This window comes from Symphalangus syndactylus, chromosome 6 (assembly GCF_028878055.3).
Source record: "Symphalangus syndactylus isolate Jambi chromosome 6, NHGRI_mSymSyn1-v2.1_pri, whole genome shotgun sequence".
NCBI lineage: Eukaryota > Metazoa > Chordata > Mammalia > Primates > Hylobatidae > Symphalangus > Symphalangus syndactylus.
This window is the reverse complement of record NC_072428.2, coordinates 39,351,590-39,379,282: the sequence shown is the minus strand read 5'-3', so window position 1 is coordinate 39,379,282 and position 27,693 is coordinate 39,351,590. Positions and strand designations below refer to the sequence as shown.

At 47.4% G+C, this 27,693-nt stretch overlaps 1 protein-coding gene across 13 annotated transcripts in view; it reads right to left on the bottom strand.

Moving 5' to 3' along the window:
• The window catches only part of PLEKHA7 (pleckstrin homology domain containing A7), a 239,204-nt gene that overhangs the window by 20,908 nt on the left and 190,603 nt on the right, over positions 1-27,693 (bottom strand). For all 13 annotated transcript variants that reach the window (XM_063641930.1, XM_063641933.1, XM_055282268.2 and 10 more), the window contains 8 exons: positions 26,348-26,818; positions 18,919-19,441; positions 18,296-18,382; positions 15,219-15,272; positions 5,353-5,421; positions 5,099-5,179; positions 3,486-3,635; positions 2,791-2,892 (listed from right to left, as the gene is read on the bottom strand). In XM_063641930.1, the coding sequence (XP_063498000.1) occupies positions 2,791-2,892; positions 3,486-3,635; positions 5,099-5,179; positions 5,353-5,421; positions 15,219-15,272; positions 18,296-18,382; positions 18,919-19,441; positions 26,348-26,818 (1,537 nt within the window). The remainder of the gene's footprint in view (positions 1-2,790; positions 2,893-3,485; positions 3,636-5,098; positions 5,180-5,352; positions 5,422-15,218; positions 15,273-18,295; positions 18,383-18,918; positions 19,442-26,347; positions 26,819-27,693) is intronic.

Here is a 27,693-nt window from a genome sequence, read left to right as displayed (position 1 = left end):
GAGAATCTGCATATGGGGCTGCAAGCGCATCTGCAGTGCTGATGATTTATCTAGGGCTCTAACAGCCTGCCTGGCCTAGAATGACACCAAAGAAGCTAGCACAGTGCCTGCTCAAAGCAGGGCTTTGTTAGCTTCCCAGGTTACTGTGCCACTTAGGGAAAGTGTGAGCAGTGCTGCAGGCAAGGTGGAAATCAAGATGCAGGCTCCAGGCTGGCCTGAGAGTAACTCGTGGGGCTGAGTTCTCCAGGGCGTCTGTGATAAAGACCTGTCACAGTGTATCTATTTGCTTTTTGGAGGGAAGGGGAAAAAAAAAAGGATTCTAAGCCTGCTATATGTTAAATCACCATGACATAAGGCACGGTAAAGACACAAATGGCCAATAATCATACAAATAGATATTTAACCTGCTAATAACTAAATAAATGCAAATTAAAGCAAGATGCCATTTAGTAGACTAGCAAAACTAAAAAGATCGATTACAAGTGCTGACAAGGATGTGAGCAAATAGGTCCACTACTTTCATTTGCTGTGGGTAGGAAGATAAACAGGTGCAGCCCTTTAGAAGGTGGTTTGGCATATCCATCAACTTTAAGATGTATACTCATTTCAACCCCAGCAAGTCCACTCCTAGGAGCCTATCTTACACAGATACTTGTAAACAATGTGAAAAGGCAGTTACACGAATCCTCATCACACCACCATTTATAAAAGCAAAACGCTGAAAATAATTAAATGCTATCAGAAGAGGAATGGCTAAATAAAGTAGAAAACACCCAGACTATGAAATAGTATGTAACAGTCAAGGAGAACAAGTTTAATTTCCTTAGACTGGTGCTGCCCAATACACCTTTCTGAGATGATAGAAACCTATAATCCTTGCTGTCCAAGACAGTAGCCAACAGCCACACGTGGGTATGGAGCACGTGAATGAGTCTGGTGTAAATGAGGAATACATTTTGAATTTCAGTTACTTTTAATTAATTTATATTTTATTGGGCAGTATAAATTTTGGGTTAACTGTCCTGGAAAGATTTCCACGATATCAGGTTAAGACAAAAAAAAGTGAGTTGCCAAATAACGTGTAAGTGTGATCCCCTTCAAGTAAGCCTTTTACCTGCTCCCATCCCTGAATAAATCATATGATTCTATGCATGTGCATATTTTTGAAAGTGCATAGAAAATAGTCTAGAAGGCAATGCCGCCAACGGATAGCACTGATGACATATAGGGAGGGTGATGGGAGGCGCAGAAAGGGGGAGGGGGAAGAGGAACTTTTATATCATTTTTTGTTTTTGCTTGTTACTGTTTTGGCCTTTTCAAAGACACGTATTCATGTATCATTTGTGTAATTACAGAAACAAACAATGAAAAGCTTGAAAAAATTACTGCTAAAAATAAAGCAAAAAAAAAATTACTGCTAAAAAAATTCAGATCACTGAAGTCCAAGAAAATAGGTAAACCTGGGCAGTTTTATAAGCTCATAACCAGAAATAATTGGAGGACTTTGTCAACAACATTCACCTAGTATTTTCAAGTAATTACGGTAAATGCTGGGGCTACAAAAAAGAGTAGTGAAATGTTAGTCAGTGTGGATGAAGAGAAATTATGGGAGGGAAACGACCCCAACAGCAGCAGGAGATAGACAAGTGCTGGGGAGAGTCTCATAGGCCAGCCCTGAGCCACAGGCGAGGGTCTCCTCCACATGGTCCTAGGCAGGGCTCTCTGGGAACCATCTCTGCATGAACAGAGGGACAGTAGGGCCCCTTGGAAAAGCCTCAGGGCCCACACACCTACACACCCCCTCCAGAATTTCCTTCAACTTTCTGGGGTGAGGCTAATGTCTGGAGAGTCAATATGCTCATTAAATCACTTAAACAAAGAGCCTTGGTTAGAACTATCTCATCAGTTAGCAAGCCCAGCACCAAAAATGGCCCAGCGTGGTGCCTCATACACAAGAAGCCTCAATTAATGCTTGCTGAATTCAAACACACTTATTATGTCAGGGCCCTGAAAGGAGAAGATATAGATCTTAAGTCAGGTGAGAAAAAAACAGGTTATTTTCCACTTAAAAAATTGTGAGGGTGGGGTGGAAACCTGATTAAGCATCACACTGGGGGAACACTGGGCAATTTGGAACCCAATTTGGAAGAAGAAAAACCACACAGGGCCTTTCACTGTCTCACTTCTGGGGGACAGAAGCAGCTATCAATAGGGTGGCCTGATTTTTTAAGGGTGAAGAGGCAGGGCTCTAAGGCCAGCTTTCCTGAGTGGTACAGGGGTCACAGAGATGGGTATCACCCAGCCTGGCCTCCAGAAATGCAGATGACTGCCTGGAGACCAGAGTGCCTCAAAGGACAGAATTCACACTGTCTACCTCTGGTAGAGGTGTGATAACATCTATCTCCAGGAATCAGAGGAGGGAAGGGGTGGACACTTCCTGCTGCTGTCTAAGCGATGAGTTAGCAGCCTAAGATGGGGCCAAGAACTACAGGAACACGGATCACTCTGTGATCACTGATGACACCAAATGATCAGAAGTAAAGCCCTTTCTAAAACACCCAAGAGCTTGTCTTTGAGAGCAGCAAGGCAAGGGGAATGGGGTGAAGCTTCTCATCACAGCCTGGCTTGGGGAAGGGATCCTCAAGGGAGAGCTTGGGGTGGCTCCTTTATAGGGGTGGAGCATCTGGGGCCAAGGGCTTCTACCAGGTGAAGTCTCTTGGAAAAAAAAAAAAAAAAAAAAAAAAAAAAAAAAAACAAGAGCTCAGAAGGGATGGACAGGTATCAGGTCACCTGGAAAAAAAAGGCTCTTCTGTGTTGCTCTTGCAGGGTCTGCTTCAGCTGCTCCACATCATTCTCCAACTTCAGGTATTCGTTCCAAGCATTTTCCATCTCCTGTTGGCCAAGACAATGCTTCCGGTTCTTAGTTAACCCCTGCCCCCTTGGAAGGCCTCATGAACACCTGTACTCCTGACCATGCTGACCCAGCCAGGGGAAGAGGGAAGGAGACCAGGCAGGCCTGGTGGGAGAAAGAGAGGAGCAGGAAAGAGCGTGGCATCCTCTCATTTGTGCTCTGCCCCTCGTCACCTGCACTGTTCACTCTTCCACCCTCAGGATGCTTTGATTCTCAGCCCTGGCCCGTACCACAACAGACTGAAAAGTGAAAAAGCAGATTCTGACAACTTGGAATTAACTGCACACAGATCAGGGGAACAGCCTTGCAGAGAGCTCTGAGGAAATCTGGCCCACTGGGTGTCACTGGCCTGCAAGAGTCGCTGAGGTAAGCAGCCTAAGGCACCCGTGCAGGCAGACATGTCACCCCCAGACAAGGTCATCTACTGTCAGGCAGCAGTTCTGCTACTGGAGAAGCTCTGCTATTTCAGGACTCTTGCCTCTGGACACCAACTCAACTACATCTTGGGAGGTGAGAAAAGCAGCCCCTCGCTCAGCCTGTCCTGAGGGAGACAGGTCTGCCACCCTCTACGCACAGTGGACTCTCTGGAGAGCTCAGCTCGGATATGGACGAGGTCCTCCTGCAGCAACTTCTGCTGGTAGGCAATCTTCTCCAAGTGCTGGGGCTGGTCTCGGTACTGCTCCATCTGTCTGTGCAACACCTCCAGCACAGATTCTAGCTGGTCCTGCACCATGAAGGGCCAAAAAACAGCAGGATAGGAGGATAGTCCCCAGAGGCCTCCCCATACCACACCAGGAACCAAAGCTACTGGACCCAAGCAAGGCTGAAGGGACCAGCGCTGAGATGTGGGCCCACAGTCGGGGCTCTGATGCCAGCTCTGACTCTGTCTAGGGGGTAGGCTGGGGAAAGTACCTAACAGCTCTGTGCCTCAATTTTGTCATCTATAAACTAGGGATACAGCTGTCTAACTCCTTATGGGATAAACTAAGAGGATAAACGAAACTAAGAGGATAAATCAAAGAATTAAAAAAAAACAAAAAACAGACAACCTCTCTAGCCTCCTAGGGAAAAGAGTATATTATCAACCTCCAGCATCACAAATTTAAAATACAAAAGGAAAAAAATACTTTAAAAATAGAAAAGGCCAAATGTTGGTGGCCCCTGGCCCATTCCGGCACTCCCATCCAGACTTGCTGCCTCCATAGCCCAGATCCTAGGAGACAAGGAGCTTTAGGAAGCAAAGGCCTCTGCCCTGTAATGACTACAGCCACTTCCTCCAAAGGAACCCTGCTTCCCTGGGGTTCAGGGACCTGGGGTCATCACATATAAGCCAGTGGAGCTCCTCTCCCAGGCTCACCTCACAGGGCCTCCAGGGAGAGGTGAGCCAAAGCAGAATGGGGGCAGGAGGGTCTCTATAAGATAGAAACCCCTAAGAAACACCATTTAAACACAAAGGCTTTTTTTTTTTTTTTTTTTTTTTTCTCCTGAGACGAAGTCTTCCTCTGTCGCCTAGGCTGGAATACAGTGGTGCGATCTCGGCTCACTGCAACCTCTGCCTCCCGGGTTCAAGCAATTCTTCTGCCTCAGCCTCCTGAGTAGCTGGGATTACAGGAACCCGCCACCACGCCCAGCTAATTTTTGTATTTTTAGTAGAGATAGGGTTTCACCATGTCGGTCAGGCTGGTCTTGAACTCCTGACCTCATGATCCACCTGCCTTGGCCTTCCAAAGTGCTGAGATTACAGGCATGAGCCACCGCACAAGGTGCATTTTTTTTTTTTTTTTTTTTTGAGACGGAGTCTTGCTCTGTCACCCAGGCTGGAGTGCAGTGGCGTGATCTCGGCTCACTGCAAGCTCCGCCTCCCGAGTTCACGCCATTCTCCTGCCTCAGCCTCTCCGAGTAGCTGGGACTACAGGCGCCTGCCACCTCGCCCGGCTAATTTTTTTTTGTATTTTTAGTAGAGACGGGGTTTCACCGTGGTCTCGATCTCCTGACCTCGTGATCCACCCGCCTCGGCCTCCCAAAGTGCTGGGATTACAAGCATGAGCCACCGCGCCCGGCCGCATTTTTTTTTTAAATAAGCTAACATCTGTTCAATACTAACATGAAGGTCCAGCCTACGTCTCAAGAAAGACAGGACAAAATGCCCCTCTGCCCATTTCAAGATTATTCAAAACTGACACTTACTTTGTTCTCTTTAAGGGCTCGTATCTTGTCTTCCAAGTCCTGGAGGACTCTGTCTTGTTCACAGAAGATGCTCAGTTTGACCTAAAATCAAGAACAGGTGGAGAGGGCCTGCGGTGATGAGAAAAGGACATGACCTTGGGATTGCGATCAGACAGCTTTGGCTACAGAACCATCCAAGCCCTGCCTGAAGCTGTTCACCCTGGGTCTGGGTCAGGAGGCAGCTGAGGGGTCAGCATGTCACTCTGCTCACTCACGTCAGTGTCGCTCTCAGCGATCTTCACAGGCTTCAGACTTCGATCCTTGAGAGGGTCCCGGCCTGTCATCTGGGAGGCGAACAATTTAAAAGAGATTTAACCATGGTGTGAGATCAGAACTCAGGAAAGAAAATTCATCCTATAATGGATGGTGTGGAAGTCCTTGGCAGTGGCAGGTAGGGTCATAGCATGAGAGGGACAAAAACTTGGGCCATACTTGGCTCTATTTCTATGCCTATTTCATTTTAGGAAAAAAACAAAACCTTTTGATGATTCTAGTAATGCTGGTAAGCCCTTTGAGTTAAAGAAAATGTAGATGTTCAAGTTAAAGGATCATCAATTTTAAAAGTATATATTTGCCTAAAATGAATGTGAAAAATCAGCATGAATCTTGGAAGATTTGCCACTGATAAGACAGAGGTGTATTACTGAACCTGGGAACAAACACAAGTTATGAAGCCCATCACCCCCTGCCCAGGGTGGTGAGATGGGCAGACCCAGAGGAACAAACAAATCCCTTGACCATTGTCAAGCCTTAGTTTAAGGAAGTCTCTGAGGAGCCCACTTCCCTGTGGGTAAGGCCAGCCTTCCTCACCCTTTACCATTTGGGAAGACCTGGCCAAGGTAAAAAGGAACCTGGCTAGTTCCCAGCAAGGGTTTTTAATTGTTCCCTGAATAACTGAGGCTAGGCTGTACTTGTATAAGTTACAAGAAAGGAAACCATAAAGCAATACACAAAAGTCACCCAAACTTGCGGGCCAATGGGATTTTACATTTCCCATCCCTCACTTGACTCAAAGTAGGCAATATGCTGCCTGTCTCTCACTGACTCCGGAAAATCTAAATCTAACTTATCCCATTTTTCCATTTCCCCCAATTTCTTTCTTGCCAAATGTCATGCGGGGGCTGAGGGGAGTGACTTTCACAGATGCACCCTCCCATGGCCAAGACAAGGCCAGGGAGAACCAAGTCTATTTTGCCTAATGTAGGAGAAACCACCTCACTGAGCTCTATTTTGCAGATCTGACCAGGGAAATGGAGGGTGGAGCTAACAGTGGCAGAGACAGGTGGTGTGCGTGTGCTACGCAAAGAGGTCCCAGTGTGGACTGATAGCTGCTGGAGAGAGAGGTGTAGATTTCTCCCCATTCTATCTGTAAGGTCCAGGAAGTTTGTCAGTGTGAATTGGGGGTGGAAATAAATTGGCAAACATTCCACTCAGTGCTCAAGCCCTTCATGTGCCCAACTGTCCTATGCTACCTCTCCTTGCAAACTGTCATGAGCAAATCCAAAGGTCAAGGCAGAGGACCTCTCCCTGCCTTGGGGTGAGGACTGATTCTGGGCTACACACCTGCCCCACCCATTCCCATGATTCCTTTGGTCGCACAGAAGAGGGCGGAACCATTGTTTTATGTATCTTGGTAAAGTCAGCCCTGAACAGAAGACCTGGCACAAACTCAGCAAATGCTTATTGAATTGCTGAATTGCATGTAGGTCAAAGGGAAACACATGTAGATCAGTGTTGTTGAGTTCCTGGAAAAAATAACTCCAGCCAAATTCTGCTCTTCAGACTGTCAGATTACGTGTACATACACATATACACACAATTGCAGAACATAAGACTGCAATGATCCACAAACAAACAGACTGTACTGTCTCCTGCAATGCGGGGGGGCAGTGCAGGGAGGTGCGGGGAGGTGGGCATGAAGTTAACCCTGGTGAATCACAAACAGCTGAACTTCTCAGGCAGCATGTGGGTTTTAAACTCAGGGCAACCCAGGAGAAAAAGCAGGTGAAAGCAGTGAAGTCTTCGCTCTATGTCATGTCCTTTCATCAAAGCCAAGAACGAGGAGGTTGTCTATTCTCCAAACGGGCTGACCTTTGGGGCTCATTTCCTAGGTAGAAATCATTTTCAAATGGAGATACACTTGGGAGATTCTTTCCCCCAGCAAAACTCTTCCCCTTATTTCACTGAAGCTTTTTACAGAGGATGTCTTTTTGATACTTAAATCACAAGCCAGAAAATCTAATTGAGCAATGCCTCATTTATCCAGCACCATCAGGAAAAGAATGAGATATTTTATATAAAAAGGACATTTTGAGAAGAAGCTGAATCTTCTAAATTATACTTTTTGATGGAAAGCTTTCTAAAAGTATGCCCTTTGCTGCCTTCATGGAATACTGAATATACATTCAACCTTTTTTTTCTCCCTCTCAGGATATTAGTACTACCTCTTTTTCTAAGAAGTAGATTTCTCTTGTCCCTTTTTAAAGTGCTGCTTATCTGGCCAGGCATAGTGGCTCACACCTGTAATCCTAGCACTTTGGGAGGCCGAGGCGGGTGAATCATGAGGTCAGGAGTTCAAGACCAGTCTGGCCAACATAGTGAAACCCCATCTCTACTAAAAATACAAAAATTAGCCGGGCGCAGTGCCGCACGCCTGTAGTGCCAGCTACTCAGGAGGTTGAGGCAGGAGGCTCTCTTGAACCTGGGAGGCAGAGGTTGCGGTGAGTTGAGAATGCACCACTGCACTCCAGCCTGGGTGACAGAGCGAGACTCTGTGTCAAAAAAAAAAAAAAAAAGTGCTGCTTACTAGGTGTTGTGGGTTAGGAATTCAAAGGACTATAAGCTCGGCTGACATGAGATTCTTACATCTCTTCTCTCCCTCTAACTGGGGGTGGTGCCCTTCAGGGTGCTCTTTCCACATGTTGCATCTGCCGCTACTACAGCACCCAGCACATTAGAGTACAATGTTCTGTTTGCTCATTTGTCTCTCCTCACTAGAGAGTAACCTAATTAGGGGTGACTGTGGAGATGGGTGCATTTCCTCTGTATCCTCAAAGCCCAGCCAGGGCCTAGCATATTGAGGAAACTCGGGCAATGTTTGCTCAGTGAGTTCATGAATGTGTCAAAGTAATGTGAGCTGGCTCTGTCTCCTAGGGACGAAAGGTCACAGGCTTTAGAGCATGGGCTTGATGAGAGCTGTTTCTACAGCTCAGAGGACTGTTAAGCTTCTGAATGTAGCTCTGCTCCAGACAGCCGAGGCTAAGAAATATTATATCCACGTGTACCATATTACATCTAATTTTCCTTTTAAAAGTGTGTTTGTTATAGCCATGTTCAAATACACTTAAAACATCAACTCTGGGTCCCCCCAGCATCTCTGTCATCCGAAAAAGTAAAAGTCTGTGGGTGCTCATCCATTTGAAAGAGTCTCTCCATCAGAGGGAAATCAAAGGCCACCCAGGCATCTTCCCTCCCCTCCACCACATCCCAACCCACTTCCTCAGGGCTCACGATGGTTGGACACAACACCTGCTTCTTGATCTGCATCCTCCCCTGGAATGCTGTGAGAGCTGGCCACATTGCAGTCCCTACTTCTACATCAGTCAAAGAGGGTACGGGCAGGGGATGGCATTTTATTCTAGTCCAGCTCCAGGCTGTTATCCAAATACCAACTGCCTGCCCCCAAAAAGTGCCACCTTAATCTCAGGGCCACTGTGGAATCTGAGGATACCCTGGCTCTTGGAAGATAACCAATAACTGCTGTTCCCTCCCAAGAAACTCATGCTCAACTCTGTCTGGGTGAGCCCTCACCATGGAGGCAGACACGTGATGATGGAAACACAACACAAGCTGGTGGCAAGCCAGGCAAGCTCCCCTACCCTTGGCAGCACAAAACATGGAGTCACAGAAAACCACAGATGAGAGGCTCAGCCTGGTGCATCAGCCAAAATGCTGAAGAGAGCTTCAGTTGAAAGAAAATAAACCAAAATGACTTGCGGGAAGCCTGGGGCAGTCGGGAGAGCAACTGGTTAAGCAAGTGATGAAGTCGGCACCGAGCCAGAAGCAATGGAATGACCCCGCTTGGAGACACGGATCAGATCATCTTACGCTTCTCCTGGGCCGACAGCCCCGTGCTGACTTCTTCAGCACTTTGTAAAGCACGTTGATCAAAGGTTCATTATTTTTAATCTGTTCCAAACAAAAAGGCAAATACAACAAAATGTAACAGGTGAGACATCAAATGACACTTGAAGCAGCCAGAATTTGGGGAACTGGCAAAGGGAAAACTTTAAGGAGGCTGTGTGCTATGCAATTCAAACAACCAGGCCTGAATCTTGGTGCTGCTACTTCCATGGGACCGTGGATGCTACTCCCATGGGCCATGGGACCTTCCCAGACTGCAGCTCTCTCCTTTTTATAAAATGTTATACGCTGTCTGAAGGGACTTTTGCACAGGCTGGTTTATGTGGGAGTGCCAATTTCAGTGTTCATTTCCTTCCTGGTTCTGCTGCAGAAGGCAAGGAGGAACATCATAGAAGAGAACTTGCTTCTTTTGTCCTCCCTCATCACATTCTGTAAGATACTAGTTTAGAGTCATGCCATGCATTCATCTCACCCCCACTCAACCTTAAGTTCCACCAGAACTGTGGTGCATCTACATGATTATGTCTTACCCATGGTCGCAAATGCTTACAGCTCCTTTTTGGGAACATTGTCCTCATTATCTAGGACAGTGGATCTCAGCCCTTGCTGAACACTGGAATCACTGGGAGAGCTTTAAAAAGTACCGATGCCTGAGTTCCACCCCAAGTGATTCTGATATAATTGGTCTGGGATGGTGCCTGGGCATTGGGATTCTTAAACACTCTCCTGGGTGATTCGAATATGCAGCCAGGATTGAGAATCACTGCCCTAAAACAGGGGTTCCCAAACTTTAGCATGCATCAGAATCAGCCAGAGGGCAAATACACAGATTTGCTGGGCCCCATCCCTGGAGGTTCTTGTGGTGCAGATCTGGGGTGGGACCCAAGATTTTGCATTTCTAATGAATTCCCAGATATTGACACTTTCGGTCTGAGGATCACATTTTGAGAGCCACTACTTCAAAACCATGTTTCTCAACGCTGGATGTGCATTAGAAACACCTAAGGAGTTTGTTTGTTTGTTTTAATTAAAGAGTAATACCTGAATATTACCAATTAAATCACAGTCTCTAAGGGGTAGGACCCAGATATTTATATTCATTTAAAAAAAAACCCCAACAGTTCTCATTCATAGCCAGGGTTAATAATTTCTTCTCCAGAACAATAGACCTCAAACCCTAGTGTGCACAAGAATCACCCCAGAGCTTGATAAAAATGCAGAATTCTGGGCAGCAGAGTGTCCAATTCAATAGAACCCTCCAGGTCTGTGCTTTTATCAAGCTCCCAGGTGATTCTGAAGTATGTGGCATCCCCAATTACAACTTTAAAAACTGTCCCAGAAGCTGATTTTGGAAACAGAGCCTGAACAGAAAAGTCCTGATCTCAGGTTCAAACAGTCAGGAAGAGTCCAGATTCCAATAACCCTGGAGCCACTGACGGCACATCCCTCACTGAAGACAAAAGCCTTTTTGGGGCTGACTGCAACCTTTTCTATCTACAAAGGCTTCACATGAGTGACAGCAGGTACCCTCATCTTCCTGGCTGTGCTTCACAGCAACATAAAGACAACTTAAATTGTCAACAACAGTGAACCCCACACCCCACCCTTCTGACTCAACTAAGGTATAGGGTTCTGAAGAGCAGAACTTCAATGCCAGGAATACAATTCAACGAACACGACTTTAGGGTGGGCAAAGCGTGTGATGCACGGACGAAAGAAGGCAGGTATGAAGTCAGTTGCTGGGTTCATGTCCCAGCAGTGTAACTTTGCAGAAGTTACTTTACTTCTCTGACACCTGGGTTCCTGGTTATAAAAAGGGGATAATAATTCATATTGCTCAAGTTGCTGAGAGGATTCAATGAGATAAATGAACATCAAGTACCCAAATACTGCCAAGGCAGGAACAGATGCTTAATCAATGTGAGTCCTTTTCACCCTGGCACCATCGAGTAAAATGCCAGCAAAGTAAACATTTCCAAAAAAGCACACTAATATAAGCGGCTCCCAAGAGCAGTGTGCCATTGTATGATCACTTGGCACCCCAGCAGGAACGCTCACTTCAGGAAGGTAAAGCTTCCCAACGTGGGCCCACAAGCACCCCTGATTCTGGAAGCTGAGCATCAGCTGACTGGGGGGCACGGGAAGATGGGCTCTGGATCCTTAAGTCCTTGGCCTCTCGAACAGGGACACGGGGGACCCCAAGTCAACATGGCACATGGAGGGGAGAGGTCAGCAGATCAGATGCCAAGCAGGGAGACTCCTCCCCAGAGAGGCTTATCTCCTTACCTCACCCCCCTCCAAGGAGCCAGGGGGGACCTCTCATAAGCAGCTGGTCCCAGAGGGGCTATGCTTATCTCCATTTCCATGCCCAGAATGGTCTACAGGCCTATTCAACCATGTTCAGAGAGACCCCTGACTCAGGGACATTTTGTCCAGCATGTCATAGAATCTAAGGACCAATGAGCCTTGGGGTTTTCCTAATCCAACCATTCATCTCACTCAGTTTCATTGAGCCTCAGTTGCACCCTAGTGACAGGAAGTTCACCACCACCTGAGGTGGCCCTTTTAGAAAAGTCTTTCTTCTACTAAATTAAAACCTATCTACTTGTAGCTGCCATCCACATGTCTTAATTCTTCCTGAGGTCCACAGAAAACACATGGAGACATACCAGAGTTTTATAGGCTGTCTCTATGCCTCTCCTGAATCGCCCCTAACTCCTTCAATCATTCAGCACTGTAGCTGTACCAGCTGCTGTTGTGCTTCCCGTCTCCGCCCAGTGTGTCCCATTAGGGAACTCCTCCCTCACTGCATGGAATACTGAGTAGGGAAGAAGTGAATCTGCGCTTACAGGAAGCCACCTTCCCTGCCCGTGTGGAGGCAGCCCTTGTTCCAAAGGAAAGAAGAAGTCTGACACAAGGAAAGTAGAAGAGTGACAATGTGGCCGAGCCCCGGGAATGTGGCCCCTGGCTACATGAATTAGTATATTCCCTTTTCGACTTAGCAGGTTGCTTTGGGTTTTAGATACTTACAAACAAAAGCATCCCGCCTAACACACCCAGCCATGGTTCTGCAAGCCGTCAATACCTCTCCCCTGATTCCAGCCCTTCCTTCATCTGGATCCTGAAATGGGACTCTCATCTTGGAACCCTAAACCCAAGCTGGGTCTGAGCAGGGCAGAGCAGGCCTACTGCCTCCTGATCTGGGCCCCTGCCCCTCTGAGGGAAGCCAGGGGTGCCAGCCTTTCTGGCAGCCATGTCAGACTGATGACACACACTCGGCACAAAACCCAGCTTGTTTCTCGCATGTGGTTGCTGGTGAGCCAAGCCTCTTCCAGGCTGCTGGTGCAGTTCAGCTGGGGGACTGGTTCTTGGAGAGGAGCTTAGCAACCGGTGTAGCAGCTCTAAGACCAGGGGAATATTGATGTCAACACAGTTGTTTTCCATGACAAACAATGACAACTTCCAGAAAGTCCAATAACTAGATAACATTCTAATCATGTGCAGCTCTTAGGTAGTAAAACACACCAAGGATGTAACTTGCCTCTCTCTATCCCATCAAATATATTTCTTGGCATAACAATCCAAGCTCAGCTCCATAAAAACATAAGGCCTTTGGGTACACAGTGGTAGAGCAGCATTTTAAGAGAGGATGTGAGGCAAGGTGATGAAGGGCTTTAGGGTGAGAGCCGCAACCAAATACTGACACCTGCTAAATGCTGTGTAGGCTTGGGAAACTCATTAGCCTTTCGGAGTCACGGTCCATTAAATGATACCACCACTTCCCTTACAGGGCCACTTTGGAGGTGAAATAACTTCATAGAAGTAAAATGCAGTGACTGGCACACATTATAACCCCCTATTGTTATTAAGCTTCTGTTGGAGTCGACACGCAGGGACTCTTAGTTCTGCTGTGCCATTCCGTGGCTCAGTTTCTCCCTCTTTAATCCCACATAGCTGAAATTCTATGATCTTGAAACAAAACAAACCTGAGGCCAAGCATCACTCCAGGACCAACTGTGAGTTTCCACTGTCACACACAAACAGGATCCAGAAGGCAGCTATTTCCTACTGCTCTTGTTCAGGCGCATTTAGTTCTCTCTGGCCCCGTGCACTAAACACTCTGGTATACCTGTGTTTTATACTCACCTGTGCTACTGGCATGCCAGGCCTCTCCCATAGGCCCAGGTGCACTATGGGTGCTCTATAGGTATGTCTGAGTGGACTGTTGGGCCCTAGGTTGGGGGTGACAAGAACTGTGCAGGCAGCTGCTGACTGGCTGTCAGGGAGGCTGAGGAACGGGGATATGGTGCTGCGCAGGGCAGATGGAGGCTGGGGGCTGGTGGATCTCTCTCCATAGGCATGGTGGGAACAACCCTGCCTGTCCCCACAGGCTGCAGGAGGATGGGCTGGGCTGCCACATTTGGTCCATACAGCTATGCTTGAGCATTTTGAATCCTGAGGAATTACCACCATACTTACAGCAGTCACTCAAGCTCTGTGTGACCTGAGTGTCAAGTGAGTTAGACAATCCTGGCCTTGAGAGAAAGCTCCTTGTTCTCCTCACATGCTAAAGCCAGGTCTTTTTGCTCATGGCACCCACCTTCCTTCCTAAAGCCTAGGATAGAGTCAAAAGCCTGCATGACCTAGCGCCACCTCCCCTCTGCTGCCCTGGCCACAACCACTGTGCCCTGGCTCTCCTTGGCTCTCACTGTTCCTTCCCTTTAAATCTCAACCAACCCCAGCCCCCCTGGCTCTTCAAAGCTTCAAACACATGCCACCTCCTCCCAGAAGCCTCTCCAGTGTTGTAACCCACAGAGATTCTCACCATCTCAGCTCTGAGAACCACGCCAAATAGATCTTTGTCTAGTCATTGTAGAGGAGTCTGTTATTTGGGGATAATTTCTTTCACCAACCCAAGACTATCTGGAAGTATCTCAAGACCAGACAGACTCAATTTTTTTTCTGCATCTCCCCATGTCATCTGGGTACACAGCAAGTGTTCAACAGACACAGAATTGCACTGGTTGATTTCTAATCAAAAGCCCTGATCTCCTTTCATTGTGGGGAGACCCCCTTTCCATCTTCTTCATTAGGACCTGATGTTCATACGCCTGCTTCTATGAGGCTGGATGAAGATCCCCAAGTTAAAAATATCCCAAGCCAGGTACACTGGAGACTGTAGGGAGGCACACCGCCCCTCGTGGCAGTCACCTGAGTGTCCCATAGCCCCTCACCCACCTTTTCAGACCCACAGCTGACTAAAGGTCACATTCCTCTAGTCTATTTCATGACTCAGGCGTAAGAAGTGCTTTTCACAGTGGGAGCTTTCAGAGAACTGTGGGAAGGGAACAATAGGCCTCTCTTCCAGGCAGAATGCCTCTTGCCTTCTCTACAGGAGCTTTCTTGGCTCTCTCTGTGCTGAGAAAGCTAATTTAGAGCCTGAAGCCTTATCACCTACAGGGAGGGGCCCAGCCTTCACCTTCTAAACCGAGATGGGAGACTACGGTGAGCCTCAAAGCCATGCGATTCCACGCGGAGCCTGCTCCTCTAGCAACAGAACCAAAGAAACCACCACACCACTTGTGGCTGAAAACCCACATTAGTAAACCAAATATACACCCCTGCCCCCACTGGAGACTCCAAAGAAGCAATTGGTTGCTTTTGGAGGGACCTTTTGGTTCTGACCAAGAGAAGAAAGAGATCGAAGTCTCGCGCCCTCATTCTGTAAGCCAGGGACCTCAACAAAATTCACAAGAAACTGAAAAGAGGCAGAGTTTGAGTCTGTAAGAAATAAAATTCTTCTGATTCAAGATGGGAGACATCTTGATTTAGAATTCAGATTGGATAAGACCTGTCTGGCTTTGGGCTTGGCTCCAGTGAGGTGACACTCTTGGAAAGGTGAGTATGCAAGGAAGGCAGGAACCCTGATGTCACTTACCTTTAGATCCAGGTATTCCAGGTCTTTCTTCAGCTGGAGGTAGGTATCATCAGCCTTCAAATGAAGCAGAGAGGGAAAAACACAGTTACGAACACCAAGAGTTTCCATAACTCGAGGTTTCACATGTGAATTATTTACATTGTGCAGCTTTGGGAACAAGGAAGCACAGCAGACCAACACATCAGGGGCCACAGAGGAAGCACAAATGTCTCGGTGCAGCTGAGAGCCGTCTTTCAGCAAGGCGGATCTTGCAGGTCACTGTGGGGAAAGTCAGCTTGTCCCCCACTGGCTCGCGGAAGAGTTTGGCAGGGAGGATCCTACCCCAGGGCTAGGGCAGCTGAGGTAGTGCTGTGCTCCCAAGATAGACCTGGGAGGTCCACCTGGAGGAGCACATGCCACACCTGAGCTAGAGCGCATCAGTCATCATCGCTCCAATTCCATCCATCAAACCTTTGGTCTGGATCACTTCACATGCATGAAGATGAAGCTCACTGGTGTCGGGAGATGCCTAGAAGAGGCAGGGAGATGGCCTGGGTGACCCAGGAGGTCCCAGTACGACCTTGGTTTCCAGAATGATAACCACCAGCAACTGCTGGAAATTTCCTGCAAGTTTGGTTCTTTTTGCTCAGCATGGAGCCAATGTAGCCATGTCAGGAGCTAACTGAGGCAGGTGCAAGGTCAGACCTATCTGCTTGTGGCATCTCTGACAATCTATCAAGTTCTTCAGTATAATTACCAGAAACAGTGAAAATAAGGAAAAGACTCTTTGATTTCCCAAAACTCGTGCTTTCCCGTGTAGCAGATCACAGAAGCTAACTGTAAGGCAGAGGAGCTGTGAAAGCTGTGAAAGAAAAATAATCCAGGCACCATCTTCTCAGCAGACTAAGAGGGTCACAGCCAAGCAAGCCAGGGCCGAGGCAGGTGTGGCCCTTGCTTACAGCTCTGAGGTAAGACAGACAAACCACACGAAGAGTTGAGGCAGGGCTCTTATGCATGAGAATGCCTGAAGGACAACTGTCAGGGGCACTAGTGGCTTGCAAGGTCTTGTGTCCCTAAATTAACCTCTTACCCATCCATACTTCTCAAAAGCTCAGTCCCTACACACTTGCCATAGGAGTAAGACAGAACAGAAGAAGGTTATTCAAGATCACCTAGATTCACAACTGATGATAGTTTTTCACTGACATTCATTTTTCTGAATACATTTCCTAAATCTCTCAAAACTCACTAAAACAGAACAAGGAATGAAGGTAACAGTCCTGTCACTTTCCTCATCTGTCCCCTGCCTACCTCTGTACAGCCTGGAGGACCAGCCTCATTGGCTGAACCTATTTTTGCCTGAGGACAACCCCAGGGAGGGATCCTTTTCTTTAATCCTTTTGCTCAAGATACCCGGAAGGGCAGCCCCCTAGCCAGTCCTTGAGAAGCTTGCCTGCAAAGCCCAGTGTTCTTGCAACAGTTTAGAACATTGTGTCATGCAGGCCTTGGATTTTGGCTGCAGCCTGCATGCTTCTAGCTGAGGGATCCTGAGCAAGTCACTTCCCCTTCTGGTTCCACTTGCCTTGTGTGTGGTCCTTACTCCTCTCCTACCTAACCTCTTCCAGCTTACTGTGAGGTTCAGCAAGATATGAGATGAGAAGACACTCTGTGAGGCAGCAGGGCACCATCCAGATAAGAGAGGGCGCCCTGCATCTCCCTCCAGGCTGACGCATATGTGCCTTTCCACATCCCAAGCAGTGGCCACGGGCGCAACAAGGCTGTCAGCCAGCACAGCCCTTTGAATGTGACCACACACCAGCCTGGCAGTCACGACTTACAGCCAGAGAAGCGACAGTTTAGGGCCCCTACACCACATGCAGCCCCCCTCCCCAGTGCCAGAAGGGTAGGCTCAGCCTCCAACACCACAGTGTGTCTGGCAGTAGCATCCAGAAGCAAACAGGCAGCGAACACAGGAGAGCCAGACAGCAGAGACAGACCAGAACACGGGCACAAGCAAACGCGAGCCAGCATGTCACTCCCTGCCCCTGGCCCTGAGAGGAGCCCACCAGTGCTGACCTGGCAGGTGGGAAAGGTCAGCTGGTGCTGCAGTAACTGGCCGATGGCGAAATTTCGCACACTGGCCAACTTGGCCTGGTGCCGCCTTAACCGGGTGAGAAGCAACGAGAGCTCCTCCAGCTGCAGATGTGTAGGAAGGAAGGAATGCAGATGTGCACAAGGAAGTTAGCACTGCAGGAGCACACTGCTAGAATTATGCTCTTCACCCCGGTGTCAGTGCCAGGACAGCACTGATGTGACACCATTAAGCAATTACTGCATTAATTCTGTCATTAGGACAAATAAAGGCACTGGCAGTAAAAGGGCTTCAGGAAGTTGTTTTTTTCAGGAAAGCAACAACCAACAGTGCAACCTCACCCAGACCCAAGCTTTTTTTTTTCTTTTGCTTTGAGACAGTCTTGCTCTGTCACCCAGGCTGGAGTGCAGCGGTGTGATCTCGGCTCACTGCAAACTCCGCCTCCTGAGTTCTCATATCTCAGCCTTCCGAATAGCTGGGATCACAGGAGTGCACCACCACACCCAGCTAATTTTTGTATTTTTAGGAGAGACAGGGTTTCGCCATGTTTGCTAGGCTGGTCTTGAACTCCTGGCCTCAAGTGATCTACCCACCTCGGCCTCCCAAAGTGGTAGGATTACAGGTATGAACCACCATGACTGGTCTCAGACTTGAGCTTTGAAGTTAGAGTTAATTAGTTAACTAATCAAAGATCAGGGAAGAAAGGAGAGGCACTGCCTGCGGAAAAAGGTGAGTAGCTGGAAAATGTTTCTGGCAAAATTCAACTTGAAAGAGGAGATAAGCCTAACATTCCCCTACATTTCCCCGACAAGCTCTTCCCCTTCACTGGGGACCCAGTGACAGCCAGCTGACCCTAAGCAAGTCATTCGACTTCTCTGAGCCTCAGTTTCCTCATCTCTAATATGGGGGTTGATAGCTGCCCTCTTGACTTCATTGTACTAACTCTGAGGAAGGAAAATGTTGATGAGATAAGGCTTTGCAGGCTATGTCTTGTCATTCACCTTACCGATTTTCCATGTAAACTGGGAGCGCTGACGGTGTGGGTCATGTAACCCATGGAGGGCATGGAGCGTCGGTCCACATGAGATGAGTTCTGCAAGTGGGGAGACAAGACGTCACAGTGGAGCCCAAACCTCTGCCACTCACTCCCAGGGCAGCCCGCCCCATGCCATGTCCCCTCTGAGCCCCAGACTCCTCATCTATGAAATGAGCATACACATCTCGCTCTCAGGGTTAGAACACTAAACTGTGAAAGCCCCTTGGAAAGTGAAAACTTAAGCTGGGTTGTTATAATTTAACTGACTGGACACAGTTGTCTTTTCCTACCTTTCAAGATGCAAGGAAGCTGACTTGTAGTTGTGTGACCCTATGCAAGTTACTTTGTCTCTCAGCGCCTCAGAGTTCTCATCTTTGAAATGGGCATAAACATAGCACCTACCTCACAGGGTTGTGGTGAGAAGTTAAAGCGAAGCCTTTGGAAACTGTGCCTGGCATCTATTATTAAAATGTACTGCCTAAGTATTAGCTATCATTATTATCCCAAATTACTCAAATTTGTGTTCAAACCAGGCAAAGCTCCTGGCACCCTCATGCTGACCCAGCAGCCTGGCAGAGCTTCCCGAGCCTCACCTTGACAGCGTGGCCCCGTGCCTTCCTTGGAGAATCCCCCAGCGAGATGTCCACACTCCTCCTCTGGTCCGGTGGCTTCACTGTGACTCGCTCTGCTGGTGTGTGTGGGCGCCGGGGTGGGAAGACCCTTGGGGGTCCCGGGGGAGGGATGTCTGAGGGAGATGGAGGCACAGAGATGGAGCGGGGCACCTCTAGCATGCTCCTGCTCCGGCCCTGGTCGGTGAACTCTGGGGAGCCAAGGCAGATAGGCGCCGTGGGGCTGCCGTGCCGGAACTGCTGGCGCTGCTGCCACTCGTAGAGCTGCCACACGGTGCCATCCCGGTGCGCCCGGCGCTCTTCACTCGACATCTTCAGGTGGCTGGCTCGGTCCTGCGCATACTTGTAGTCACTTGGCAGGTTTCGGGGAGGTGGCGAGGAGCCCCCCGAGGGGTGTCGGGTGCTCTTGGGAAGAGTCTGGTAGTTTTCTGGGAAGGACAGGGATTGGCCAGGACCCTGGCGAGGAAGCGTCTGGTCCAAGGGAAGACTGAGGAGAAAGGGTAAGAACGGGTCAGGCAACGAAGCGAGGGTTCTGCCAGGCTTTGGGGAACATATCTAAGTAAACCCACAAAGCTGGGCATGTGGGAGAGTCCTGTAAGAACCTCAAAAGAATGATCAAGGCCGACATCCAGGACTTCAGTCACTTCCCCTTTTTGCAGACGACTCCAAAACCATTTTTCTCTGTCAACGTCCTCTGTCAAGACAACTTGGCTACCCCATGCCCATCACTTGGAGTGCAATGTGATTAAACCTGGCTTTTCCTTCTCTCTCCTCTGCCAGCAGTCAGCTCTTTCAATGGCTATGCATATTTATAGGAAAGGCCTCACAATTCTCCAGGTTACCAAGATTTTCTTTCTGCCTGGTATCCTTACCACCAAGTTCTAGAGGTTCATAAAGGAAGTGGCTGGCATCAGTTCTCTTTTTTCTGGACTCTTCTAGTCCAGACACTGATTAATTATGTCCCTCCAGACAACTTTGAGATGCTTCTAATGGGTTTCCACTTTGTCCACAGTCAAGTGCTCTGATCATATCAGTTCCTTGCTGCAAAAACTTCCATGGCTCCTTGTCACTTGTGAAATAAAGTCTAAACTCCTCAGCCTGGTACTCACAGCTTGCTAGCAGCTGACCTCAACACCCACCTTGCAGGCCTGCTGTTTTCTCACTGCTCTTCCTACCAAGGCCACACCAAATGCTGAGGGCCCCAAACTGAAGGAAGTACACCATCTCAGGGTCACCCCTACACCTGCTGGTGCCTGACAGTCAGCCTCACCCTAGTCCCATCCCAGCCTCCTCCACACCTGAGCAACATCTTGCGGCGGAAAAAGGAAAAAGGAGTCTAACCTGGGTTTGAAGCCAAGCTTGACACTTGCTGGCTTTGTGACCCTAGGCAGCTCATCTGACTGCTCTGAACTTCCGTTTCCTTACTTGTAACATGAGGACAGTATTACCTGCCTCATAAGGCTCTTCTGAGGAATCAATGAGACAGGTTAGGAAATGCAACCTCCACATCTGATACACAGAAGGTCCTTCACTAACGTGTGTACCCTTCCTGCCCTTCTTACTCTTATAACACTGTTCTTCCCTCCCCCTACCTGGATTCTCCCCTTGCTCTATTTACCCAAGTCTTACTCATTCTCTAGGATGCTGGCTCATGCCTTCCCCACGTGGACCTTCTGTAGTGCTATAGCCCTCAGTGATCCAGCTCTGTTTGACCTAGTCATCACACTGCCTGTAACTTTTCCAAGGTCCTATATTGATGTGATCTTTTCATACTTGCAAGGCATGTTTTCCCAGGCCAAGGTGAAAAATTCTTGAAAGACAGGAACTGTGCTTCACACTGTGGTATTGTCCACAGTCTAAGAAAGTCCTGTGCGTAATTAGCCCTTCAATAAACACTCCAGCAAACAAAACTGGATATGACTTCAAAAACTACTACCAACTAGCCATCTTATTTTCTTTCTTTTTTTTTTTTCTTTTTTGAGACAGAGTCTTACTCTTTTGCCCAGGCTGGAGTGCAGTGGTGCAATCTCCGCTCACTGCAAGCCTCCGCCTCCCAGGTTCAAGTGATTCTCCTGCCTCAGCCTCCTAGTAGCTGGGACTACAGGTGTGTGCCATCACACCCGGCTAATTTTTTGTATTTTTAGTAAAGACAGGGTTTCACTGTGTTAGCCAGGATGGTCTCAATCTCCTGACCTTGTGATCTGACCGTCTCGGCCTCCCAAAGTGTTGGGATTACAGGCATGAGCCACCATGCCCGGCCGCCATCTTATTTTCTTCTGGAGTCTCACTCTTTTGCCCAGGCTGGAGTGCAGTGGTGCAATCTTGGCTCACCGCAACCTCCGCCTCTCGAGTTCAAGGGATTCTCCTGCCTCAGCCTCCTGAGTAGCTGGGACTACAGGTGTGCACCACCACGCCTGGCTAATTTTTGTATTTTTAGTAGAGACGGGGTTTCACCATGTCAGCCAGGCTGGTCTTGAACTCCTGGCCTCAAGTGATCTACCCCCCTCAGCCTACCAAAGTGCTGGGATGACAGGCGTGAGCCACCGCGCGCAGCCTCCAACTTATTTTGTGAGAAGGAAAAAAAATTAAGCAAGGGACAAAGTATGGAATTCTACTAAGCCTGAGAGGCAGCATGATGTTGTAAAAAGAGAACAAGTTTTAGAGTCAGACAGGCTTGAGGTCAATTCTGACTCTGCCTTCACCTATCAATTTTATCTAACATTTATTTGGTGCTGATATTATGCCAGACATTGTTCCAAGCCAACACTACTCAAAGTGTGGCCTGTGTGCCACCAGCATCAGCACCACCTGGGGACTTGTTAGAAATGCAGGTTAATGAAATAAGCCAGGCATGGAAAGACAAATACCGTGTATGACCTCACTTATATGTGGGATCTAAAAAGGTCAAACTCATAGAAGAACAGAGTGGAGAGGTGGTTACCAGAAGTTTTGGGAGGGAGAGGAGAGATGGAAGAAGAGCTGTTGGTCAAAGGGTGCAAAGTTTCAGTTAGGAGGAATAAGTTCTGGTGACCTACTGCACAGCATGGTGACAATGGTTAATAATAATGTATATTTCAAAATTACTAAAAGTAGATATTAAATGTTCTTACCACCAAAAAGGATAAGCAGGTAAGGTGATGAATATGTCAACTGGTTTGATGTAATCATTTCATAATGTATACATATATTAAAACATCACATCTACCCCATACATATAATTATTATTTATCAATTAAAAATAAGATATATTTTTAAAATGCTGGTTATCAGCCCCACCTCAGACCTACCTAATCAGAAACTCTGGGGATGGCACCCAGGCATCAGTGTCTTAACAAGCCCTCCAGGAGATTCTGGTGCTCTGTAAAGTTTGAGAAACTGTTCTAATTGTTTTAAAACTCAACTCATTTAATCACTTTAGCTATATGACCTCAGGCAAGTATCATCCAAGCCCTCTAAGTCTCACTTTCCTTATTACAAAATGGGGATAGTAAGAACCACTTAGAAAATTGCTGTGAGGATTTGAAATAGTTGTCATTCAAATAAAGCTATCTTTGCCATTGCAGGAGATAATTTTAAGATCTCTTCAACCTGCTTGTCGTGCCTGCCAAGTGAGTCGGCCTGCCACTAGGTGGCAGGGTTTGCTGTCGATCTCCCAAAGTTAGACACGAATGTGCCTCTGAGACGGGGCAGTGCCTGAATCCTCAAAACAGAGGTGGTAGCGGTGGCAGAAACCAGGCTGGAGGCTTCTCCTGGGGAGTTCAGGACTTGACTAACCATTGTTCATTCTGCCAGAAGCAAAATGCAAACTATGCAAAGCATTTCAGAGCTGTGCTCCCACCCATATGCCCTTCCTGGCTGGCTCTGCAGCTCACTCCCCTTGCCTGCCTACAGTGCCTGGAAGGTCAGAGTCCACCCTCACCTCCCCACTGCCCCCTAAGCTCATCCTCTAACCTGTACCCTCCATTTACACATAGTCTGCCATTTTGGCTGCACATTAGATCACTGGGGGAGGAGGGATGGGGGAAAATGTGCTTCCTAAAACCCTTATGTCCAGGCTGTAACCCAGACCAATGGAGTCAGATTTCTGTGCAGGGGACCAAGGCCTCACCAAATGTTAAAACTCTCCAGGTGATTCCAATGTGCAGACTAGCAACAGTTTCTTGACTGTGGACATGCACTGGAATCACCTAGGGAGTTGTATGTATGTATGTATTATTTATTTTTTTTTTTTTAATTTATTTTTTTTTTTTTTGGAGACAGGTTTTTGCTCTATCATCCAGGCTGGAGTGCAGTGGTACAATCATAACTCATTGCAGCCTTGAACTTGTGGGCTCAAGTGATTATCCCACCTTAGCCTCCCAAGTAGCTGGGACCACAGGTGCATGCCACCACATCCAGATAATTTAAAAAACAAAAAAAATTTTTTTGGTAGAGATGGTGTCTTGCTATGTTGCCCAGGTTGGTTTCAAACTTCTGGACTCAAGCGATCCTACCACCTCGGCCTCCCAAAGTGCTGGGATTACAGGTATCAACCACCACACCTGGTCAACCTAAGGAGCTTTTAAAACGTACTGATGCCTTGACCTCACCCAAGATCAACTACATCAAAATCTCTGGCGTTGGGCCTCAAATGATCAAATCATGCAGACAGGATTAAGGAGCATGGCTGTAAGCATTCCACCCTGGGTAATCTCAACTACTGCCAGGGCATTAGTTACCATCTCTAAGGCAATGACTCTAGAATCCCTCTACAGACTCTACCCACATTCCCTATAGCCTCCTGATCATCTCTACCTGGATACTCCAAAAGTACCACATTCCTCGCCAAGCTCATGTCTCTTACCTATGCTTGTATCTACTGCACAGCACCATATCTACCTATTAACCAAGCCAAACCTGAATGCTAACTCCAACTCCACCCATGTCCAGAACTCCAACTCCCTACTTACACGTCCAAAACGGAAATCCTGATTTCCCCCAACTTGTTCCTTCCTTACCCTTCCCTATCTCAGTAACCATCCAGTTGCTGAAGTCAAAATTCTATAGATCTGTTTACTGTAGCATTATTCACAACAGCCAAGATTTGGAAGCAACCTAAGTGTCCATCAACAGATGAACGGATAAACAAAATGTGGTATTTATACTCAATGGAGTACTGTTCAGCCACAAAAAAGAATGAAATCCTGTCATTTGCAACAACATAGATGGAACTGGAGGACATTATGTTAAGTGAAATAAGCCAGGCAAAGAAAGGCAAACTTTGCATGTTCTCACTCATTTGTGGGAGCTAAAAATTAAAACAATTGAACTCATGAAGATAGAGAGTAGAATGATGGTTACCAGAGGCTGGGAAGGGTAGTGGGCAGAGGGGAGTAGGGATGCTTAATGGGTACAAAAATACAGTTAGAATCAATAAGAGCTAGTGTTTGATAACATAACAGGATGATTATAGTCAACAATAATTTATTGTACATTTAAAAATAACTAAAAGGGGTCAGGTGCAGTGGATCATGCCTATAATCTCAGCACTTTGGGAGGCCAAGATGGGAGGATTGCTTGAGGCCAGGAGTTCGAATCCAGCCTGGTCAACATAGCAAGATTACATCTTTATTTTAATTTAAAAAATAAAAAATAACTAAAAGGGTATAACTGAAATGTTTATAACACAAAGAAATGATAAGTGCCCGAGGTGATGTCACCCCAGTTACCCTGATGTGATTATTATGCATTGCATGCCTGTATCAAAAGATCTCATGTACCCATAAACACATGCACCTACCATGTACCCACAAAAATTAAACAAAGTTTTTAAAATTCTAGACATCATCCTTGTTGTTTCCCTCATCCTGCATTCGAATTCACTTAGAAGTGTCACTGTTTCAACCTCCAAAATGTATCTCAAATTGGTTTATTCATCCTATTTCCATTGTCACCCTCCTGGACTACTGCAATAGCTTCCTTCCTAGGCTCTTACCTTCTTTGTGAAATATTCATCAGATCACATCACTTACCTGTTTAAACCTTCCAGTGGTTCCCTATTGCTTTTTCAAATAAAATTCAAATGCCTTACTTTGGAGTATGAGGACCTACATTACCTTACCCCTGCCAACTTTCCAACCTCACTCAGCAGTAAGGTCATCTTACAACCACCTACCAGGGGCCTACTTAGGCCAGCACCAAGAAGAGCAGCTTCCCTTCCCTGTGTCCTCAGACAGTAGCCTTCTGTTTTATTAATAAGACACAAAATGTGCACAAACAGGATTGACACCTGGTCATTCTCAGTTGGGAATGGGAAGGTGTCTTAGCTACAGCACAACAGGCCTTCTCTTCTAGTCTGCTCCACAACAATGTCTATCAGTTACTTAGGAAGGCTCCATTGTGATTTATCCACCATCCACTCTCATGACTGCCCAGCTGGACCAGATTAAAGAGGTTACAGCAACCTACATATGCATAACACACCCACATACTTGAAAACAGGACTAGGCTATTCCCCTAGGAGCACTGACCACCTCCAGAGTCCACAGGTAGAAACTCTGGGCCTGGCCAACAGGAATAATGAAGTGTGGCCTTTCAGAGCATGTTATCAGGCCTGTGGCAGACTTGGTCTGGATGCTGGCGCATCCACTGCAATCCCTGGGGAGCTCTCTGAATGCACATTGGCTTTGCTATCTCCTCTTTTGTCAGTGATTTGTTTAGAAGCCTGAAAATAGTGAGGGGAATCTGTCACGTCTTTCATAATGAAGACAAAGCACAGTGGCTTCTGGGGACAACAGGGAAGCTAGTGACCCTGAATTCTTCACATTCAGAAATGTGTCCTAATTAATCTGAAATTATAATAAAATACAGACAGTGCTTGGCAAATAGCAAGAGATGCATGCCTTCTAAATAATTAAAAACTTCTTGAAGGAATGGGTCTGATAAAGCCCAATGTCAACAGTGCCTACGCACTTCTGTATGTGCCTGGAATTAAAAATGAATCTGTATTTACTCTAGTTTCTATAAACATTTCTTGGATGTAGAGAAGTAGCAGCACAAGAGGAGAAGATCGGTTATCATTTACATGCTGAATGTCTCAAGGCATTCTCTCTGAGGAGCCGAACAGACTCTGGTGTAATCTCATGGGGGCCTTGGAGGCTCACAGACCCAGGACTGAACTCTGGCCTTACCACCTGTGTGCAGTGGGCAGGTTCCTTCACTTCTCCAAGCCTCAGTTTCTGTCTGTAAATTAGGAATATCACCCTTTCTTGCAGGGTTGTTACAGGGATTTACGTAGGTAAAGGTGGTAAAGAGTTTAAGGCCGCCCTTACGCAGCAAGTGCTGGCTAAATGACAGCTATTGCCACTACATTATCGCACTCGTTATAAGCAGCAATCCTGAGTCTATTACTCACCTCCTGCTGTCTCCCTTCTGGGCCCTTGCCCAGTGCTCCACCTGGGCCAGATTGCTCTTCCTTTGGCTGTGTTTTTCAGGGTTGGTCCTGGGAGGAAAGGCCCGCTGGTACCCGCCAGTCCCGTTTTGTTCTCCTGGGCCATATGAGGCAGGCAGCATTCCATTCTTCTCTGCCCGTTGGGGTTGTGCCTGCTGGCCTCTTGGGCCACTGGGTAAATCCATAAACAAGACATCCTCTTCGGCTGGTGAGTACGGAGACCTGGCCTTGCTCCGGTCCCGCTTGCCCTCCAGCGGGTCCCTCTGGGAACGGTACTGCTCTCCCTCCTGCTCCTGCCTCTCGAAGTTGACAATGTCATCATGGCCATGATGAGGACAATCTCTCGTATGTCCGGGTCCCACCCGGCCACATTCGTGACAGGACTCTGTGTGGTTGGCCTGGGGGACAGCCTGCCGCTCCACCTTCTCCATGTCCCTGCAATGACAGCAGCACATTCAGTTTGCTCCACAGCCAAGACTCCATGATGAAACACACTGTACACTCGATCATCTGCAGGCCTTTGCACAGGCTATTCCCTCTGCCCAGAACACCTTTCATGCTCATATCCTCACTCTGCCTGCCTAACTTCTGTTCCTTTGGGGATCTGGCTTAAACACCACCTCCTCCAGGAAGCCACCCTGACATACACTTCCAATTTAGAATAGGATCTTATGCTGACCCCACTGTCACACTAATTGCACTGAACCATAACTTTGTTTACTCATCTAGCTCCCAAATAAACTAATGAGTTCTTTTTGGCCAGTGGCCCACCTGGCTGATCATCATATGCCCAGAACTTCTACACAATGACTGGTATAGAATAGGCACTCCGTAACTACTACTGCAAGAGAGAATGAATAAATTATACATGTGACATTCCCATGAAGAGCACTCCTGTGCTCCCATTCTACTCTGTGCTACTGATCTTGCCTTTTCCTTTTGCAATTTGTCCATTTGGGGCTTAAATGGAAGGCTCCTGTGCTCAGGATCCCTCCCACTGGTGTCTAACACAGCCCAAAGTACAAATGATAGCATAATTAACACTCTTCAAAGATGGCGAATAGAGAATGGGCACAGCAACCTCTATACACCATGGTGAAAAAAAAAAAAAAAAAAGGTCCTAGCCTTAAGATCCATCACTCAAAATGGCCAAGCCAGAGGCATTTTCATCTCAACATGAGAGTATATGATAGAAATGCTACTGCATTTACATCTCGGTGGCCACACCCCAGGTGTCTTTGCAACAACTTCAGAACCTCAGCTATCAATAATCAACAGATTCAGGGCAGAATCAACTCACCCTGAGAGCT